General features: G+C 34.4%; 2 protein-coding genes across 9 annotated transcripts in view; one reads left to right on the forward strand and one right to left on the reverse strand.

Annotated features, from left to right (window-relative positions):
• Positions 1–18,210, forward strand: part of LOC145278015 (monocarboxylate transporter 9-like) — a 93,417-nt gene extending 75,207 nt beyond the window's left edge. For both annotated transcript variants that reach the window (XM_080130206.1, XM_080130207.1), the window contains 2 exons: positions 3,998–4,123; positions 16,670–18,210. In XM_080130206.1, the coding sequence (XP_079986332.1) occupies positions 3,998–4,123; positions 16,670–16,797 (254 nt within the window). In that variant the 3' untranslated portion in view covers positions 16,798–18,210. The remainder of the gene's footprint in view (positions 1–3,997; positions 4,124–16,669) is intronic.
• Positions 1–23,549, reverse strand: part of LOC145278014 (monocarboxylate transporter 9-like) — a 215,576-nt gene that overhangs the window by 155,622 nt on the left and 36,405 nt on the right. For 3 of the 7 annotated variants that reach the window (XM_080130202.1, XM_080130204.1, XM_080130203.1), the window contains exon 2: positions 23,545–23,549. This exon is cut by the window's right edge. The exons of the other annotated variants lie outside the window; for them this stretch is intronic. The gene's annotated coding sequence lies outside the window, so the exon portion shown is untranslated. The remainder of the gene's footprint in view (positions 1–23,544) is intronic. 7 annotated transcript variants of the gene reach the window in all.

Genomic DNA, 23,549 nt, shown 5'->3' on the forward strand with positions numbered 1-23,549 from the left:
TATTTGCAGACTGTTATCCTCATCTTCGTAGTTGTCTTTCACCAGTTGTCGGCCAACTATTCCTCTGATCTTCTTCAGGCGGTTAACCGCAACGGGATAGGGCCCCATGGCGCAGTGGATAGAGGCGTTGAATCTCTACGGTTTCAAGTGAGCATTGTCTGAAGATAGCGTTTTCGATACGACCCGAAACAGGCCAGAGTATTAGTTGGCCAAATCGTGGTGAGACAACAACAACTATGGAAGGCAGTGATTACTGGGAATGCAATTAAGAGACTCAGCTTCCTATCCCGTTGCGGTTAACCATGTAATGTAATGAGTAGGGCTATGAAAAGGGAATATTCTTATCGTTGTTTTTACTCTCGAGTGTATATGCGACACAGTTAGACAGTTAATCAACCAAACACGACGTCACTCTATATAAAATCATGTAAGATATTAACTGATATATATTCGTATTGAAACTCGACCGAACACATGGAAATAACTACAACACAAAAGTAAAATAACACAGATATAGTGAAAGCAAGAAAGTATATATAATATTTACATAGAGTCCATTGGCATCGTCATAGAGAGACCATTCCTGGAGAAGGTGTCGGCTGGACAGTCATCAACTGTATCCCGTTGTCTCTCTGAGTCTCTTGTTGGATGTCTCTAGTCTTTGCGGTACCAGCCATATTTATATGGTTGACACTCCACATATGCTAATTAGGTGAATCCTACCACAACAATTCAAGAGTCAAAATAATGAAAAGAATATTCTCATATTGTCATAGCCCTTGTAATGAGTGATTTATTTTTTAGTATTACTTGAGGTTTTATTTAAGCTAATACTAATGAACCCCTTCGCGAATATATCTTTTAATGCCTACCTGTTGGACATACATTATTATAAGGTGAGTATCCAAGGTAAGTTGGGCAATTTCTGGCCAGGAATGGCGCCTTCCTCTACATATTGGTGCACTAGACAATGAAGAGGAAGCCTTCGAATCAGCATCGACTATGGCTGTTTCATGTATTTATTATGTCAATATTGATTTACTTCTCCGATGTCAGATGTCACAAAAAAAAGCACCATTATCGCAAACATTAATTAATGACAAACAAATCCATCCTTTATTGTCGCTCTTTATCAGTTAAAAATCATTAAAACTATTTCCTCTCCAAACAAACTTCCAAACAAAACAAAAAAGCATGGCTTCTGTTTACGGTTTAAATTATTTTATTTCATAATTAAAAAAGTAATGTTAAGAGGAGACTGTAAGTTTTATTTGATAATAGATTTTTTTTTTAGAATTATAAAAACATGCAAGTGAATTGGAATCTGTTCCTTTATTATTTATATTAAAAATTATTCAATGTGTTGTGTGTTGGATTTTCATTGAAAAATGTAATTTTAAAAAATTAATTCTTTTTAGCTCTAAAAGGATGAAAAGAAATTTACTAAAAAGAGTTTTAAATTCGTCGTTATTTATTTATTTTTTTTACTTTTTAATTCATTTGCAATGTGTTTTAAATTTTCCATGGGTTCTGCTAGTTATTATTATTATTATTATTATTATTATTATTATTATTATTATTATTATTGTTATTGTTATTATTATTATTATTATTGTTGTTATTGTTATTGTTATTATTGTTGTTATTGTTGTTGTTGTTGTTGTGTTCGTTAACTTCACGGTTTTTTCCTTTCACTCAAGCATAGTCAGAATGAGTTAGATGGGCGGTACCTGGCGTAGGATGTTTGCTATGCAAAGGAGAACTGACTTTGGGAGTACGGTGATGGTGTACTTGATTGCCAAAGAGTTCAACTGTGTCTCAAGAACAAGAATTGAGCCAGGTGCGCCTATGATGATTAGCAGGATGGTGCCAACTCTTCTTCTTCTTCTTCTTCTTCTTCTTATTATTATTATTATTATTATTATTATTATTATTATTATTATTATTCATTAAACTGCTTACTGAAGATAATAATGCTATTCCGTTAATGTTTACTGAGTTCTGTATTACATTATGCTAATTGCCCTTTTTGGTATAATAGTTTATTTGCATTAATAGGTCAGATGACAGGGTTAAACTATTGATCGTGTAACAGTCAAAACATAAAAAAATGTCCCTGTATATATTCTTGCTAAATAAATTTAATGAATTAAAATAAAGAAGAAATGCAAAATTGATAACACTTATCGTAAAGTCACGATCGATACTAAAATATTGATGAGTTTATTGACCCCCACCCACCCATATCGAAAAATAAAGATATTTGTATAATATATCGGTGATTCTGCATAACTAAAATTGTAAGAGAACAGACTGAACAAAATCTCATTTAAAACCTATTTGTTTAATAAGTTAAAAATTTACAGGAAAAAAAATTTACAGAAAAAGTAAATAAAATAAAATTTCCAACTTTCCGGACAAAATTCACATTTTTACATCTTTAAAATAAATTATACAATTCAAAGAAAAATAATTTAACATAATGTTTGCTTTATTATAAAAAAAAAATGATTGTAATTGATCTTTTTTAAAAATTATTTTAAAATGGACACATTTTAAGTTAAAATTTAAGGAACGTGTAAATAAACACACTAGTATAAAAAAAACCTCACAGCACTTTACGAACAAAAATGCACCGTTTTAATTACACGTCTCAAATGTAAAATATTTTTATCAGTCGGAAAATAAAATACAATCACTTTTGAACCAGTTTTATAAATCCACATTTTCGTGGTGTTCTTAGATGCCGATGTATTTCAGCTATAAACAAAATGCCCGGGATATTCTATGTGATTTCCCTGTAATAGTAATGAATATATATATATATATATATATATATATATATATATATATATATATATATATGTATGTATGTATATATATAAGTGTGTGTGTGTGTGTGTATACAACTCTCCTAAATATATATCCTATATATATAAGTGTGCGTGTGAGTGTATCTGTGTGTACAATTCTCCTACAGTCCACACCAATGGACCGATCATTAACACACCTGGCATGATGATTGTCCCCCACCTATTGCACACCATTTTCCAAAGTAAAGGTCAAGAGTCAAGGTCATCACCTATGCATATATACTCACCTACAACGCACACAACTAGACCGATCCTGACCAAACCTAACATGATTATGGTTTTGACCTAGGGATGGTGCACACCATTTTTCAAGTCAAGATCAAAGATTAGAATCATATCTTGTGCGGCTCTTCATAAATTCTTTGCTAGGTATTTTTGTTGGTGAGATTATAAAATATGTTCATTTTAACGAAAGGGGAAAATAATCATTGTCATCTACGCAAAAACCGGAGAAATTAATTTAAACTTATAAAATATTTTTTCTAAAATTTTTTCGATTATTAATTTGGAGTATTCTGTCTCGTTTTATAATTTTGGATGTTATTTTCACCACATTTTTCGGATCTAATATCCGAACTTGTTCAGGTGTATCTTCCATGGAACTCGAGAATCTGCACGGAAATTTGAACAAAGCCCTTTATTTAATCAACGGCAATCGCCTACTTTTATTTCACGAGACACGAACAGTAAAAGCCTTAAGTAATTCGCAGTTATATTCTTAGTATCGCCAGTACTGAAGCTTAGAAATGAGGTACGTGGTACTTTATCCGTTACGTCACGGGCCCTGGATCAAATAAGGGTTTCGTTCGAAATTTCGTGCAGATCCTAGAGTTCGACAGAAAGATTCCCGAATTCGGCAAGATACACCCGAAGAAGGTCGGAGGTTACATCGGTTGAAACGTTGTGAAGATATCACTCAAGATGAGAACAGAAGTTTTACTAATCCAAACAGTACGTCTTTATTATTGTTTTGGATTTATCGCATTTTGTATTCAAACGTTACATCTCAGTATTGCTTGGAATTCTCTTGAGAGAGAATTTTTAAGTTTAATTTAAAGTTTTCAATTAACAAACAAAACACGTTTATTAGTGTTTATGTTGTTGGAGATGTTTGTTTCTTACAGGTGTTACGATGGCCATTCGTGTCCTGCTGGCGACCTCCATTTTAGGTGTGAAAAACTTGGACAAATCATACGCCCTTGTGTGTCTGATGGTTGGAATCGGATACATAGTATTTCCACTACTTGCAGGTGAATGGCATTTTTCTATTAAAATAACGTGATGGTAAGAGTCCATTTAAATTAATGTTTATTTTTAAAAAGTGCAAACAGAGAAATGATTTGCGGAGATGTTAAATGGTACCTCTTTTTATCGTAAATTCAACTCATTAATAAGAAAAAAATAAAATAAAATGGTGAAGTACAACCGGGTTTGAATATAGGATTATTCGATCTGTAGTCGAATATTCTATCACTGAGTTATATCTCCAGAAGAGAATAACTCTGTTGTAATTAAGAAAAAAAAATGATTTGTTGAGATATTATTATCTCCCTTGACCGGTATAACGTAAAATATTTCCCTATAAAAATTATTTTTTTCCATCTATATGAAAGACTATTTTGGGATCGGGTTTTTGTTCATTTTCGACACTTACTGGATGAATTTCCGTACAAAACATATCCAAGATCACTAGCAGGCATATAAATTACATTTGTGTTAAATTTGCAAAAGATCAGGTCAGCCGTTTCGGAACCTATGAGGAAAGAACTCACATACACAGAGTTACATATATATATGATCACATTCATATATGTGGTAATTTATTATATATATATATATATATATATATATATATATATATATATATTATTTTTCAAACAGTAATCTACGTACACGCGAGTTTCGAGGTAATTACCTCTCGTCAGCGTAGCTCAACTGTTTCTAGGGATCGAACGTCAGACCACGTTTACCACAGTCCGGTGCCTTAACCGTTAGGCCACGGACTCTAGATGACTTTACTGATTATTTTTATCGCTTATAAATTTAGATTAGTTATTGTTTTTTTTCCAACGATAAATACAATATTAGGCTCCGCCTCGAAGCTAATTTTTCTTTTCTATTTACTTAGATAGTCGCCCTTTAATTTGTTTAATTTGTTTGGACGTATAGAACATTTTTATTTTTATTTACTTAGAAAGTCGCCCGACTGTGGTAAACTTGGTCTGACGTTCGATCCCTAGAAACAGTTGAGCTACGCTGACGAGAGGTAATTACCTCGAAACACGCGTGTACGTAGATTACTGTTTTAAAAATAATAAATAAATAAAAATGTTATATACGTCCCAACAAATTAAAGCGCGACTTTCTAAGTAAATAAAAAAGAAAAATGAGCTTCGAGGCGGAGCCAATATTAACCGTATTTATCGTTTGAAAATACAACAATAACATATATATATATATATATATATATATATATATATATATATATATATATTTATTACATTTTCACCCCAAACAAGGCAAATTGCCACTTTGGTGTAGGGGGCTACTATCAGGGGCAACAACTACTGGGGTACTATGTAGGGATTTGGGCAGCAAGATGTCGGTTCACGTTACACTTGAACTTCTGCACGTCAGTACTGTTGGGGAAGCAGGGACTTGGAATGGAATTCCAGAGTCTAGCGGTTCTGGGGAAGAAGCTATTGGAGTAAAAAGATCTTTTACATCTAGGGATCTCTACAGTGTAGGGGTGGGATTTAGCAGCCTGTCGGGTTTGTCCAGGGTACTCACGTCGTGGGGGCACAAGTGATTGCAATTCGTCAGAGCATTCACCACTAAAATACTTGTAGAAAAGGCAGAGGGATGCAACATTTCGTCGATGGGACAGAGGCTGAAGCTTAGATGCCAGTTCAGGGCCTATCAGGTTTGCGACTCTCTTTTGAACTTTGTCAAGGAGCGAGAGACTAGTAGCAGATGCACCAGCCCAGATGTGGCAGCAATACTCCATACATGGGCGAATGGTGGCCTTATAGAGGTACAGGATACTTTCGGGTGTTAGTAGTTTTCTAGCACGGTAGAGAGAGCCCACCTTTCTTGCAGCGGCCCTGGCAATGCCTTTAATGTAATAGTTCCAACTCATGTTTCCTGTGAACGTTAGGCCAAGGAGTTTGAAAGATGGACTCTCAGATAAAGAGTCGTTTGCCATTGCTATGGGTGGTAGAGAGGGTTTCTTGTAATTATTGAATGAAACTAGTTTAGTCTTGGCAGCATTGAACGCGACCAACCACTTTTGTCCCCATTCCACTACAGATTGGAGGTCTTCCTCTAGTGTTTCTGCCATTTCTTTAGAAATGTGTTCATTCGTCTTCCTGTCGTGTCTGCCATAGAGTGTAGTGTCATCAGCATATATACCCATCTCAGAGGCAATTTTGTCGGGGAGGTCATTTATGAATATCAGGAACAATAGAGGTCCAAGGATAGAACCCTGGGGCACTCCCGCATTTATATCATATTGTTTAGATGTACGACCGTCGAGGACAACCTGGATTTTTCTCTTATCTAAGAAGGATTTAATTATGTTAAGTATTCTACCAGTGATACCGTATGATCTAATTTTCCTGAGGAGACCCTCATGCCATACCCTGTCAAAGGCCTTAGATATATCTAGAGCTACCGCTCTGCCCTCCCCCGCTTTGTCCAGTGAATGGTATATACGTTCAGAGATAACAGTTAGGATGCCTGCTGTGGAACGGGCTTGTCTAAATCCATATTGTTTGTCAGTCAGTAGTTTAGCATCTGTAAGATGATGGACTAGAGCATGGTAAATTATGGTCTCAAATATTTTGGCAAAAAATGGGAGGAGGCTAATGGGGCGATAATTTGATGGGTCTGTCCTTTCGCCAGAATTCTTGAATACTGGTACAACAGAAGCAGCTTTCCAACAGCCCGGAAAGCAAGCTTCATTAAGGCATTTGTTGTAGAGTTTGGAGAGAACTGGAGCTACTTCGGCTGAGCACTTTTTTAATAGCACAGCTGGGATAAGATCGGGTCCACATGCTTTTGAAGTTCAAGGTTTTTTATGATAGCATGCACCTGAGCAGGGGTTGTTTTCAGATCGTCTAGCGTGGCGTCTGTCCGCATAGGAAAGTCAGGTAGGGGGTGGTTGGAAGGGTCCAGTGTGGAGTTGGAGGCAAACCGACTAGCAAGCATGTTAGCCTTGTCGGTTGCTGAGGAGACAACCTCGTGATTGTTGGTTAGTGGGGGAATTGTTGATTGCCCATTATTTACTACACTGTTGTAGATTTTTCCGAAGCCTCGAGTTCCTAGTTTTTGTGCTTCGATGCGCTTTTTAGTGGTTTCAGTAAATTCTCTCTTAGCTGTCGCTATTTCTTTCTTAACGTTATTTCTAGCTTCTATATACTTCAGTCTGTTTGAACTGGACTTATGTCGGTTAAACCTACGGTATGCATGCTGCTTTTGAGCAATGGCAGTTGCACAAGTGGACGTAAACCATTGGGGAGAGTGGGGCTTACTATAAAATTTCCACATGGGACCATGTGCTTCGATTGCAGTTTTGAACCAGTCAGTGGTCTCGTTTGCACATTGTTCAGCAGGGAGAGAGAAAATATTTCTCCATGGGGCATCTCTAATTAGTTCCCTGATGGCTTCCCAGTCAGCCTTTTTATAATATCTCGTTGTTTTGAGAACTGGCTCTTCAGTTTTGGCTCTAGAGTTTAGGGCGATTTCAACCATTATCAATGCATGATCAGCGTTCCCGAGTGGGCTGTGGGCCTTCGTTATGCAGTCATCGGGAACTGTGGTCAAAAACATATCTAGAAGTGATGCGTATTGTTCTTCCTGGCCAAGGAAACGGGTTGGAAACGTAACAATTTGTGATATGGAGTGAGATATAGTGAAGCTATGAGTTGTGCTGCCCGCTGCATCTGTGTAAGTAGAGAATCCAAGCCAGTTTTTGTGGTGGACATTAAATATATATATATATACTAGCATTTCAGCCCGGCGTTGCCCGGGTGTTTGGATGTGTATGTTGAGCAAAAAAAAGTGGTAGTAGGAAGGCAGGCTCGAACCCATACCGGTTTATGCTGTCACGACCACCGCCAAACCGGAACCGACATTTTTAAAAATTAAGGCTAGACAATCTAAAGGAGAGGATAACTTTCAAAAATATCGGCGAAAAAAGTGACTCCCCCTGTAGAAAAGTACCTAGTTGAAGAGGAAAATATTAATGTTTTTAGCCAATTCTTCGATATTTGTCGTATGAAAGATCGAACTTTAAAACGATACTGATCTTGGTAAAATCCGTCGCCTCTATTGAAAGTTTAAGGCAGACATGTAAACAGACATACATACATACATTTATATATTGGTAACTAAAAATTATCGACCCAAACTGATGAAAAATCTTGCCCTATCTCTGAATAACCTTTATGTAAAATTTCAAATATTTAGACTAGAAGAGGTCAATTTCTTTTTAACTTTGACCCCTTAAAATGTATTGTTTTGGGCTCAAATCAAGTTATTAAGTTAGATCCATGTCCAAGGAACCTATATCTAAAATTTAAAGTGCGTGGACACAAAATTGTTGGAGGAGTTTGGTAGAGTTCTCAAAGGTAAAATCGTTGAACTTTGACCCCTGAATTGCCAAATTTCTGGCCAAAAACCAGTCACATCGATTTTCCCAAATCTCATTAACCTGTAAATCAAATTTCGAGTCTGTAGAGTAAAAATTGACAGAGTTATTGCGTAGGGAAATGTACACAGACACACAGACACACAGATACACAGACACACAGACACTTTCACTTTTATATATATAGATATAGATATATACACAGGGTAACCCCCCCAAAAAACAATAGCTAAATGGAGGCCATCTAGAACATATGCTGTAGAACGGAGAAAAAGGCCAAAACCTTTGTTTTGATGTGATGTTTTGAATATAATAACCTAGTTATGACCAAAGTTTCATTTCATTCGGACAAAACACTAAGAATTCGACTTAAGGCCCGTTCTTTTTGGGCCACCCTATGTATATATATATATATATATATATATATATATACATATATACATATATATATATATATATATATATATATATATACTAGCAAAAGTACCCGTCGTTGACTGGGTTCAAAAACAGCCTACAGAAAATGGACTCTGATTTATGAAAGTATGATAAGTTATGAAAAGGAAGGGTTGTAAAGAGATTGCTTCGAATTTAGAGGTATCTAAACCAAAGCAAAATATGATGAAAGTAAAAATAAAATAGATAAACCCCATAATTTATTATACCATACCTGTTCACGCTGAAACACTTATCACAATATTCTGTGGATCTATATTAAAAAACCTTGTTAAACTTTGTGACTTATTTCCATTCTATGGAGGTCAGGCACGAACGAACACCCCATAATTTTATTATACCATATTTCTTCAAACTGAAACATAATTATCAAAGTATAAGTATACGCAGATAGATATGAAAAGTCTTTATTAAAGTTTGTGCCTATTTCCATTCTATGGAGGCGAGGCCCGAACGCAGACCCCACAATTTTATTATAGAATCCCTATTTAAGATAAAACATACTTATCAAAGTATTCTTATGTACATCTGTATTAAAAACACTCGTAAACGTTTTTTTTTTTTTTAATTTTTATTTCTATACTTTGTGGACTAGGCGCGTACGCTGACCCCACAATTTTAATGAACCATCGTTCTGCCAGATCAAACATACCCATTCCTGTGTTTCGATACATCTTCTATCATTATATGCAATCAGTTTTTTTTAAATAGTCAACCATATAGGAGCACACACACACACACACACAAACACACACAAACACACACACATACACACAGGCATTCAGCTTATATTATAGGTATATACACCTTATTTGATTGGCCTTGTATTCTATGATTTTACCTGTGCATATATTTGACTTTTAATTGAAATATTCTAGTGTTCACGTCAATTTGAAGAAATAACTTTAAATTTAGGAGGCAAAAAGAAAGTCTGCACAATGGAAAATTGTTATTTAAATGTAACTTTAGGACATTAATGCAAAACACATACAACATGAACACAATCAACTAGTTAATATTTAGTAGCATAGCCTTTTTACAATTTGACAGCCTGCAATCTTTTGGGAATTCCTTGAATTACACTGCAGCAATACTCCGGGAAAAGAGCATCTCACTTTTCCTTAAATTTTGTCCAAAGTTCTTCCAAATTTGAAATTTTATCATTGCGTAGCTGTTGCTTGATGTAATGACATACGTTTTCGATAGGATTGCGGTCTGGAGATTGTGCAAGCTAATCCAAACACGGAATATCATGCTCTTCCAGGAACCTATTGACATTGCCAGCTGTGTGAATGGGAGCATTATCCTGCATGAAGATGGGATCATCATCCAAATTCCGACTAAAGTAGGGTAGAAAAAGCCCAGTCAACATATTAATGTACTTGGTCGAATTAATTCGACCTTACAAGAGCACTATAGGCCCTGATCCATTGATACTAATAATGCCCCACACCAAAACTGAACTTCCACCACCTTGCAGCGTTGAAACTGAGCACCTAGGATTAAATTCTTCGTCTTTCCTCCGACGGACGTACTGTCTATCATCACTGCCTAGCCTATTGAACTTGCTTTCGTCGCTAAAAAGAACTTTTGACCAATATGAAGAGTCATGATGTTCATTGCATCTGACGAAGTCCAGACGGCGCTTTCTGTTCTTTACAGAAATCATTGGCCTGCGTCTTGTAACATATCCTCGCAAATTGAATTTCTTTTAATCTGTTCTTGACAGTAGAAAGAGAGCACTTTTTAACAAAATTGCATTGTTGTTGGATTTTGGGAGCTGTTTCAAATTTGTTTCTTTAGCTGCGGATCTTGATAGCATTGTCTTCCCTGTAAGAAGTAACTCTGGTACGACCAAAATTAGGGGAATCACAAACACTGCCGGTGTTTTGGTGCTTTTGTACCGTTTTCTCATCACATTTCAATCTGCGGCCGATTTCTCGATTAAATAAACCATAAAGGTGGAAATTAATGAGCTCCTGACGATCACCAAGAGAAAGTCGTTGTATATGGACTAAATGTTATGTTGTATAACCTGGAACAACAACAATTACGATTAGAGATGCTTTGTTGCCTGTTGGCAGATATTTTAAACTGATTTAAGGACGAAAATTCAGGTTGGTTTTCAGCGAATTTGTTGATGCGGATTTTTTTTTTTTGACCCCTCAATTTGAAGTTGACGTGGACAATAGAATAGTTCAATTAAATGTCAAATATGAAAACGTAAAATTTTAGAGGAATAAAAGGCGAATCAAATGAGGTATATGTTGTTTAAACAGTTACATTAAATTTAGCTTAAATTTGCAGTTTAAAAAAATACAAAAGCGGACTTGCTTTTTGTCGGCACTATATATATATATATATATATATATATATATATATATAAGTATTTATATAATGTACGGGCATGCATGTTTCGAGACCTTACCTTTTCAGTGTAGCTCGACTGCTTCTAGGGATCGAACCCCGGACCATGTAACACAGTCCGGCGCATTATCCATTACGCTACGAAGCCGTAGGTAATTTTACTGCTTATGTTTATCACTTATAAACTTCTGAAGATTTGTTGTTGACTTTTTAAACGATAATACCATTAACTAGCGTCTTCATCTTGAAGATCTCGTTTTTCTTAGGAAATAGCCTTTATTTTTATTTGGGCGTAAACAAATAATATTTTAATTAATTATTTATTATATTCTTAAAACCGTAATCTAAAGTTATGCATGTTTCGCGGCTCTACCTCTCTTCAGCGTAGCTTTACTGTTTCTATGGATCGAATCCCGGACTACATGTACTACAGTCCGGCATGTAATCCATTACGCTACAAAGGCATAGATAACTTTTATTATTTATTTTTATTGCTAATAATCATTTGTAGATTTGTTGTTGTTTTTTTAAACGATAATAAGGTTAACTGGTGTTTTTACTTTCTGACTTCCGGTTTCGCCCTGTCTTTAGTCCGATATTAAACGCCACTGCTGCTATTCCAAGCATACACAAGGTCAACAATATTTTTTTGTTGTTTTTATTAATTTAACGTGGTTTCCTTCCAAATAAATGTAATTAACCCCGTTGAGTTAAAAAAAATAATTTAAATATAATTATACAATATATAACTATAATCATATTTATAATCATATTTATAACTATATTTACTGCTTTTAGTAGGGCTCATGTGGATTCTGACGATTTATTTTCTTCATGCCTTACTTAAAAATATTTTCTCTTAAAGGAGAAGGGTGAGTTAGAAACTTGGTTTTAGTAGTGCTTTTAGTAGGGCCTCGTTAATTTTAATTAGTCCTTGCAGTAGTGCTCTAAAGGCTTCCTGAGTTTTTTTTTTTTCGCTCATCACTTTAAATGTTTTCTCAAGAGAATAAAAAAACATTATAATCTCAAAATAACGTTTCATTTTTAACATTTTTCATCTTACCTTTTAAAAGTCAACGGGTAGACAAGTACTATTAAAAAAAATACAGCACGGGTCGTTAAATATAAAAATAAAACTTTTAAAAAGTCTTAAATAAATAAATAATGGCGGGAGGGGAGCAGACCGAACTTTTCTCAAAGTGAAAAGTCACAACAAAAGATAACAAAATAGTAATAATGCTGGGGGGAAAGGATCTGAAGGAGCCAACGTAAAATCGGGGTTGCAAAATAGGGAATCGATTTACTAGAACGTTGTATGATGTGAAACTGAACCCTCTTCCAAATATTTAAATATTGATGTTTTCAATTTTTTAAATAATCTGGTACCTTAGTGTCCATTAATCCGCAGAAATAGTTGAAAAATAAAAAGGAAAAGGAAAAATTGTAAGGGGTGTGCCGATTGTTCAGATGCACCTACATATTTTTAAAAAATATTTTCTTTACCTAAGTTGTGAGTGATTAAAACTAAAATCTGATTTTAAAAAATACATTTTGCGTCTCCATGTTCATGATTATTTTATTTTTATTTTTTTATTGCAAGTTTGAATTGTTTTCAAACAAAAACAAAACAAAGCACATATGTTTTTCTAATGTAAAAAAGAAACTATTGATCAATTTACATATTAAAAAAAATATTTGGGTTTTTACGACCTAACCCAGCATAATTTACCTCCTAAAAAGAAATAAAAATCTATTTTTGTTGGCGAATATGTTTCAACGGCTTTTAAAGATAATATAAAAGAGGGATTTTTTTAATAATAAAAATTTTAACGCTGAGGATCACTTTCCTATAGAAATGAAACGTAAAATGAGACCTCACTTCTTCGCGACCTAGCGAGACATATAATCGATAGCATTTTTTCAAGTTTGGTGGCGAGGGTGGCGGTAGAAAAGGGAAATACGGATGAGTCATAGGCTCTAAACATTTTAAAAATACGTAGAAACACCTAAAAACCTATGTATGTGGGGACTTTTCAATTTTTTGTTTTTTGCTTAGAAAAGGTCTCACCGTTAAATATTACTTAATCATTATCATTTTCTGATATTTCTAATAATATTGACACACACACACACACACACACACACACACACACACACACTAAAAAACTAGGGTAGACCTCTACAATGCACACGTCCACGTTCTCCTTGTATTTTTTCTTTTCGTGCTTTTTTTTTTTCAATTATTTTCAACGGATTACACCTCTTTTGTATAAAGAATTTATCATTTAAGAGTAATGATGTTGATACCTATATTACTCTGTATTGTTTTCACTGGTCGTCATGTTTGTTTTCGCGTGTGCGTGATTTCAATTTTTGCGCGTTTATACATTAATTCTGATTACTAACTATTCCATAGCTAGCTATAACATATACTGTCCCAACGATTCACGGATTGTCTAATATATATATATATATATATATATATATATATATATATATATATATATATATATATATACGTTTTTATTTTTTTTACCGTTTTATCTGTTCAGTTACATATGTATCGGTTGCCGGACCATAATTACGATCCAGCAGCCTCGTCAAACCTTACAGAAATGGCTATTATTATTTGGAATAACGGTTTTAAAAGAAATACGAGAGAGAGAGAGAGAGAGAGAGAGAGAGAGAAAAGGAAAAAGAAAGAAGGTAGAGAGAAAATAAGGGGGTCGGAGATCGACAATAATTAAGTTTTGAAGTTTAAAATACATTATATTGTAGTGTGTGTTGGGGAGTTAGTAAATTCAGATAGGCGTGGGTGAAGATATAGTCATATAGGGAGGGGGAGAGGGGAGATAAAAGGGAAGGGTAAGGGGAGGAAGGGGGAGGAATTTCAATTTTGGGTTTTAAGATTTGGCTGTTTTTATTAAGATTGTTTAGCTATACACTGGAGTATATGAATTGATGGGAGGGAGAGAGAGAGAAAGAGAGAGAGAGAGAAAGGGGGAGAGATAAAGGGTTAATTCTGTGAATTTTCAAGAAAATCTGTTTAGCCGTTTCGGAGTCTATAAGGAACCAACTCACACACACACAGACAATATTTACAATATTTGCATTTATATAATTGTAGAGTATATATATATATATATATATATATATATATATATATATATATATATATATATATATATATATATATATAAAGATAGATAGATAGATAGAGAATAATTTTTCCGGTGGACCAATTCACTAAAAAATTACAAAAAAAAAAAAAATAATAATGATAAAATCGTTCATCGAATTTCAGCTGTGTTTATTTACAATATCACGTCAGCATATATTTGGGCCTGATGATGAATGCTCTAGAAGAGTCACGTATAAAAATTCCAGTGTAAAAATTATTCTTTTTTATCTGTAAGAAAGACAAACTGTTTTTAGGAACGCATTTTTTCGATTTTCGATACTTATCGTATGAATTTTTCTTTAAAACATACCTAATGACACTGCCAGTTATATATATTCCCTTTGTGTGAAATTTTCAATGAATAAGCCAGCCGTTTTGGAACCTATGAGAAACGAACTTACACACAGAGACAAATTTGGCTTTGATATAATTGTAGGGATAAAAATCGATAGCATATTAACTCTATAATAATATTTACGAAATCTGCAAAATTAAAATATCATTTTTAAACGTACTACGCCAGGCGTCCTTGCTAGGTTAGATAAATCCTTTGCAGTTTTAACAAAAGAGCTACAATAATATCGGAGGCGTTTCCATTTACGCGGAATGTATACAGAATGTCAACATCAATAGATTACAGATGAATGAGCCCCCCTGCGAAATTCTCGCAGGTCCTGCTAGTTATTATTATTATTATGATTATTATTATGATTATTATTATTATTATTATTATTATTATTATTATTATTATTATTATTATTATTAGGGTGTAGTTGACTGGCTCAGAGAAAGTACCGCAAAAGACACGGTCCCATGGGACTGCGGATATATTGGGCGGTGTGCAAGAGGGTTGGGTGAAGTGTGTTGAAAAATTGTTTGATGAGGTGCTTGATGAAGTGAGAACAAGTGAGGTTGGCAAGGTAGAGGTATGGTGAGACAAAAGTGTCATAACGACCAAGCAATTGGAACATAATCGTCCGGATTTGATCGTCATTGACAAAGTCTAAAAAACTGGCAGATTGTAGACTTTTCAGTACCCTGGGACAGGAATGTGAGGGAGAAAGAGAACGAGAAGTGGAGCAATTATGCTCCATTGACCTTGAATATAAGGCGTATACCCGGTGTTAAAACACAAATAATACCGGTCGTAGTTGGTACTCTAGGAGTAGTATAAAGTCGTCTGGAAGGACAATTGAAAAAAAACTACAAATCCCCAGTGTTCTAGGTGGCTTTTAGACCTCTGCTATTGTAGGTACCACCAATATCCTTAGAAAAACCCTTGATCTTTGGTTTGGAGCTGGGATTGAGGGAAATCCTCTGGAAATGACTCTCATGCCGTTCCAGAGAGACGTTGGTAAACGAAATCAGAATTATTATTATTATTATTATTATTATTATTATTATTATTATTAAAATGTCATTGTTTTAGTTGGTTTAAGATCATGTAATATTCTTTGAAAACAAATAAATCACTGTACCATTGTAATACTGTGTACGCCCCATTTCATCCGAGCCAATACCCCGGGGAGCGTAAGGAAATTATGCATAAAAAAGAAAAAGCTGTTGGCAGTCAAATTTATTTTTAAAAAAACATGACCTTGGACAATTGTTAGGAATAGTTCACATAGGCAGTAGTTTAAATACCGGAAGTAAACTGGCTAATCAAATGTGGAGGGTGATACGGCAACCTTTTTCTACTTAGATTAAGTAAATACACCGTACATAGGATTTCCAATAATGTGTCAATAATTTTAGTAACTTTGAATTAATTTACGACAATTACCTGCTCGGGGCAAATCGGGAAGAGTTTTAGCAGAATCGAGATGCGCTGCCTTCAACCAACCGACAAAGATGCCTTCACAGACATCTATCAACAGACAACGGTATCACACACACTCCGAACACAACTGATTTATACACGATGTATAGAAGATGTTTCTTGTGAGTCCATGTTACAATTATTTTTATATTCTTATAAACCAGTGCTCGCATCCTCGGCGATCACCAAGAGGAGAGAAAAAGAAGAAGAATATGATAAAGAAGAAAACCATGACATACATATGCGTTGGAGGTCAGCGATTGTCGGGATGCGAGCATCTTTTTACGCCATTAATATATTTACACGCTATTTATATTTTTCAGGAACGTTGTACAAGAGTACCCAGTCTTTTGCTGCCATTTTTTACTTTAACGGCGGAGTATTATTCACGGGACTGATTGCATCCATCGGACTTCTCTACATGCAGGTGAAAGGCAAGTTTTGCGAATGAAGTTGATCGACAAAACTGAACAAGATTTGTGATATCAAAACTTGCACTTTGCGACAACCCATTAGTCAATAAGTTTCGCGTCAGGCTAATCGCTTATAGACGCGATCGATGGCGTTACTTAGCTATATATTATAAGCTATATAATAAACGAGCTTCTGAATCAACACTGAGAATCAGAAACTAACTAGAATAATACCCGTCCCAGGACGGGTAAAATTAATTTTCAGGACACAACAATGTTGTGCCATTTTATGTCTCCTTAAGAAGATATTAAACCTTATGTCTATAATCCTTTTCTAATTTTAATCTAAATCCATTACATGATTTTTCATTCTAGATAATATCTATAATTAAAGGTTCACTTTTAAGGTTTTTAAGAGGAATTTCAGGGAATCTTGATTCGTAGGTGATTGATGACTTTGGATCAAAAACAATGCAAATCAGAAATATTTTCATTTTCAAATAAGAAGTTTTGTTTATATTATAATCCCTAAAAATCTTTTGAAATTGCTAAAGAAACTAAAATTTTAAGGCTAATTATTACATTTTACTCTTATTTTTACAATTTAAGAAAAATTGGGGGTATTTAAATGCTCAGGTATTGTTTTTTGCCTTATTTGCTCAAATAAAGGTTAAACTAAATATAACCGACATTGGGAATCCTTGCAGCTACAATGGAGTTCCAGATTTCATAGTGTACTGTTTATTAGTTTAGGAGTGAATCTTGTACATAGAAATATATAAACATAGCTAATTTTTTAAAGATGAAAATTGGCACATCTTTGGAGCAAGTCAACCATAAACGCTACTTATTTGAAAACTGGCATTAGTATCCACAAACTACCTCTATAAGAGTCACAGTATTTATATAAATATGGTACGATATCTTTTAGTATTTTTTGGGCCATGGAAGAACAGAAATATACACGGGTGTTAATATTTTTTTAATTAATACTTCATGAATTTTAGAGATTCAACGTAATAGAATATATATATGGAAAAGTACAAGAAGGCTATAGCAATGCAGGGAACCGGCTGTCATACTGGCGTGACATATGAAGAAAATGGACAAATGAAAGAAAAAATAAATGCATATACGATGAAAAATAAATGGATATCTGAAGTTAAAAACTAATAAAAACAAATAAAACTTCCCGTAGTAGAATAAACATAAATAAGAAAGTCTCCTTCGGGAAAATCTGCCGTTTATGATTGGTTGTCCGCTAATTCTCTTATTCCGGAATTAGATCATTTGAACGAACACTACAGAACATTACAATATGGCGTCGCTAGGACATACATTCTTTTACACGGCATCAATTTCAGTTATTAGACACTTAATTTCCAACAAATCTTCCAGCTCGTCTACGCAAGTGTTTAGCTTCTCTGCTAAGATTAAACCATACACAAACGTACATATAGTCTTTTTTTCTTTCTTTCTTTCTTTCTTAAGTTGTTGACCAATATTATATTAACTGGGGATTTCATGATTAATACTTGCTTATACATATTAACTGGTCATTCGTTTTTCTATGTCTCGCTCGGCGACTCCCGGCGAACGACGAAAGCCTTCGGATTATACCGAGCGAACAGAACTCATTAACAAAAACGATCATGAAAACAACCTATGATATTTCCTAACTTATAATATTTTTATTTATCGACAACAATCATCGGCCTATACCTAGCGAACGGAAATCGGTACTAATGCAGAGAGTGATCCGGACGTAAATAATAACGTCATTATTTAAAAAGCCATTCTTAACATAGGGAGGGGAGGGGAGGGTGTTTTGTACCTATTCTATACATAAACCTTAAAATTGAATAAAAAATATATCATAAAACTTTAATTAAACTTGGAAATACGATTTAAAAATAGCGCGGATCACTCTCTGCGCTAGCACCCGGAAATCATTAAAAAACGAAAAAAAAATAAATAAATAAATAAACAACCAACCCTAATAAATTTACAACTTTTACTATTTTTAATTATTTTCTTTTCTTTTCCAACTGTTTTTTTTTTTTTTGGTACTTTTTACATTTACTTCAACAGCTTTCGAAATAAACACCCCCCAACTTCCCCATGCTAAGAATAAACACCCCATTTGGGAGGTAAACTGCTATTCGTTGTCAGCATACTCACCCGCAAAAATCATACAAAATATGGGTGGGGGTCTGTGTAATTTGTAGAAAAGTGGATTTGTTTATCTCGCAGGCGTACAAACATGACGACCGGTGACTTACAGTGCATAATACAAGTTTTTTTTTTTTTATCTCGAAAACTACTTGTCTCTGCAAAATTTGAATGAGATTTTTTTTCATTCAGTATAGTCGCCATTTTAAAGAAATTGTGGAGGTGGACCTAATGTAAAAATTCAGCTTTTCTTCTTTTTTTTTTTTTGTTTATTTGTTTTGTGTTTTCGTTAATTTACCAAGTATATTTTTCGATTTGTTTTTAGTTTTTCTTTTTTTTTTTTTGAGTATGGAAAGTTATTTTGGTATATTTGTACGACGTAACCAAGCGTCGTTTAACACCTAACAAATAAAGATAATCTACTGTTTTATTACGTTTATACGCCCTACAATAAGGTATTTTCTAACGACTAAACTGAGCTTAATATAAACACTCAGACAACCCCGTGATAACGGCTTTCGAAATAAACACTCCCAAACTCCACATGTTAAGAACGGCTTCTGAGGTTGGGGGTGTTTATTCCAAAAGCCGTTCTAAACCTGGGAGTTTGGGGGGTTTTATACTACGCTGTGTTAGGTCGTAAAAAATGTCCTCTTTCCTACTTTTTTTTTCTTCTTACAATTTTTGGCCGTCTCGAAATTTAACTACTGGTGACCTTAAAATGGTCAAAATGTTAAATAAATCATGGCTACTTATTTGGAACAATTCAAAACAATACATGCATCAGTAAAAATAAGCTATACATAACTTCCACACATGATGCAATTCTGTTCAAAAACATATACAACCTCTTTTAAGCTTCAATATTATTAAAAATTAAATACTGGGACCCTTAAAATTTTACTACTATGAGCTCTAACGAAAGGTTGGAAAATTATTGGCATTTTAACACGCACTGTTAAATTTTTCCTTATGCACACGGAACTAATATAAAATGTAATCAAACACATATTGCTCTTTCCTTACTCGGATGGAACACTCTCAAAATGTAAACACAGCATTGGTTTAGGAATGCAAAGATGCGCAACAGGTACTAATGCAGAGAGTGATCCGCGCTATTTTTTAAATCGTATTTCCAAGTTTAATTAAAGTTTTATGTTTTTTTTATTCAATTGTAAGGTTAAAGTACAGAATATATACAAAACACCTTGCCATCCCCATGTTAAGAATGGCTTTTTAAATAATAACGTTATTATTTCAGCACGGATCACTCTCTGCATGAGTACCGCACAAAATACCGACACGCCTCCACTCTATTCATTTTCGATTTTTGAGCGATTACAAAACTATAATGATGCTATATTTGTTTTGTTTTTATGCATTTTTTTTATTCCTGTTGATAATTAAATTTATATTTATATTCTTGACCGATTATCTAGGCATCATAGCAGTGAATTATCATGTCGACACTATTTTTAGAACTGATTAAACACTTTTAACTAAGTTAAAACAAAAACAAATCTTATACAGGTAGGTTTCAATGTATATTTTATTGGCTACGGAAACACTTATTTGTAATATATTTGTTTTTGTTTTTTTTTTACTCTTTTACTTTCTATGGAGTTCTTTATTGTTTAGGAAATGTGCTAGAGCTACTTTTACAAAAACATGCGCACACTATACTGACAAGAAAAACAATGGCTGCTGCGAAGAAGGTGGGCTACTTACGCCTGAAATACGCTGTTATCTTGTATCTCTACAAGGCTACCATTCACCCATGTACGGAGTATTGTTGTCATATTTGGGCTGGTGCATCTGTTACTAATCTATCGCTCGCAGACAAGGGTCAAAAGAGATTCACCAGCCTGATAGGTCCTAAACTGTCATCAAAGCTTTAACCCCTGCCCTACTGATGAAATATTGCACCCCTCTGCCTGTTCTACAAGTATTTTAATGATGAATGCTCCGACGAACTACAAGCCCTTGTACCCCACTAGACGTAAATACCCCCGACAAACCCGACAAGCAGCAAAATCCAACCTCTACACAGTAGAGACCCCTAGATGCAAGAAAGCCTTCTACCTTAATAGTTTCTTCCCCAGAACTGCTAGACTTTGGAACTCCTTTCCGTCTTCATGCTTTCTCAACTGTACTGACATGCAGAAGTTCAAGTGTAATATAAACATACATCTCGCTGCTCAATTCCCTAGATAGTATCCCTGCGACTTATGTCCCCGATAGTAGCTCCCTACATCAAAGTGGCACTATGCCTTGTTTGGGGTAAAAATAGAATTTTTTAAAAATGGCCGACTTGAAATATACTGTCATCGGTAGAAGGCAGTTATCTACGTCTGTTTTCACTCACTCTAAAGAGTTATTAAATGTTTTCTTTATAATCAACCAGTACCTGCAGATTATCGTTCCAAACCAACACTAATCGCCAGTAACCGACAGTGCAGATAATCTCAGGCAGTGGCTTTCAATAGCTGCCACTGAAAAACAATGTCTAACAGTGTAAGCCAGATTATTTCATTTGGGCCACGGCCGCCAGTGTCCACTATTTTCCAAAGGCGGCAGTGGCCACCAACAATAATCGTAGTTTCCGAGGAAGGTCCTTTACCGATTCTGTTCTGAATCTGTCATGCTTCCGCCGGGCTACGCCGGTTAATGGGTACTGCTAGTAGACAATAATTTTACGAAAAAATATCATATATGAACGCACACATACATACACACACATAGACACACACATGTGTCTGTGTGCGTGTACATATACGATATATACACACACATATATATATATATGTGTGTGTGTGTGTGTGTGTGTACACTAGCAGGGAGACCAGACGTTGCTCGGTATTGAATGATGATGATTTGATGTTTTACACTTTCATATTTTTATTGCCATCGAAATCAATGAAATCGCTAATTTTACAATCAAATCGATTGATTCCTTGCTCTAGCTGGGGACCAATCGCGGTGCATCGGTAGGAAGCTCGGCAGTCTTCTCCACCGTAACTTAGTCCACACTATATTGTAGTTTACGTTGCACTGTAGAGAACCCACTGTTGATTTTATTTAATTATTTTTATATATAATGGCTTGAATGAAAGCTTAAAATGCAAGAGTCAAGTATCATGCTTCAATTGTGTTTTAAATAGAAACATTTATTTCGAATGCATCCCTGCCATAGTAGAGCCTACTGTTGATTATATACACCTGGCCTTAGCGTGGTGATAATTGCTTGAATTTAAGTTTAAAATAAAAAGGTAAAGTATGATGGCGCTTTGAACAAAAACATTCATTTTGAACGCGCTTCAGTCATATAAAATGAACCTATTTTTGATTTTATATTCGGGTCTTTCAGATCGTGTGGTAATAAAACTTCTTAAAGCATTTATGTTACAAGGCTGTGTAAAATGTTAACTTTGGTCAAAATCGCATGTTCCTTCTTTCCTCGGATTATTACGATTATCGATTATTGACACTTATTGAAGACATTCCGATACAAACCCTATCTAAGAACACTGTCAGGCACATAAAGTATCTTCGTATGAAATTTCATAAAAATCGGCCCAGCCGTTTTCGAGACTGATTTCTTTTATCATTTAAACACTACCATGCGTGAATAGGTGGTTAAGTGGCTGTTTTAGTCAACTCGAACTGCTTTAAAGCTTCACCGCTCACTCATTTCTCGATCAAATTTCAAACAATTATTACAGTTTATAGATCACCTTCTCAGCTATATTGTGAAAAATAAAAAAAAATTCGTTCAAAATAACAAACGTTATGATGAATTTTCTGGTGTTCAAAATCGTAAAAATATGTAAGGAGGTGAGCGACGTTTACTATGACTGGTTTCCATAGCAATCACGTCGTTTCAGCGAATGCTGTTGCTACTAATTCGAAAAGAAAAGTAACAAGTGAAACAGAGAGAATAAAAGCATGAAAGGGAGATAATTGGGGGCTTTTAATGAAAGCAGACGAGTGCCGTACATTGTTAGTACATATTTGTTTATAGGAGCAAAAATTGATACTGAAATTAAATAAAGAACAAGTGAATTTATTGGATGCCTGAAAAAATCATGGATTACAATAGAAAAATGCGAGCATGAAAAGTAATATGGTTAAGTTTAAAGATGGCAAAGTGAAGGACTAGTTAAAACTGGAAAAGAAAAGGACAAGATATTCTATTAAAAAATATAATAAATTTATAACTTAAAATATTGCAGCATTTAGAATTTTTTTAAAGTCAATTTATAACATTATATGATAAATTCTTATGATAATTTCTAACATTATATGATAAATTCTTATGATAATTTCTTTTACTTTTCTATGTTTAAGCTTAACCATATTACTTTTCATGCTCGCATTTTTCTATTGTAATTATTCCTATGCTTCTGCGAACTTTAAATATCTCCATTTTCTTTTATTAACTTTTTTACTTGGCAAATCCTTTACCATTCCATGTAAAAAAAAATAACTGTCTGTTTTCTGAAAAATATCTATATTTCTATGATGACTTGTTTGATCTTACAGGATTTTTGAATCCCCCCTCCATCAACGAAAATACATCCTACTCACTGGACTAGGAAAAAACTTTCACTTACCACGG

The sequence above is a fragment of the Euprymna scolopes genome, chromosome 6, assembly GCF_053919585.1.
Source record: "Euprymna scolopes isolate OS-2025 chromosome 6, ASM5391958v1, whole genome shotgun sequence".
NCBI classification, from domain to species: Eukaryota; Metazoa; Mollusca; class Cephalopoda; order Sepiida; family Sepiolidae; genus Euprymna; species Euprymna scolopes.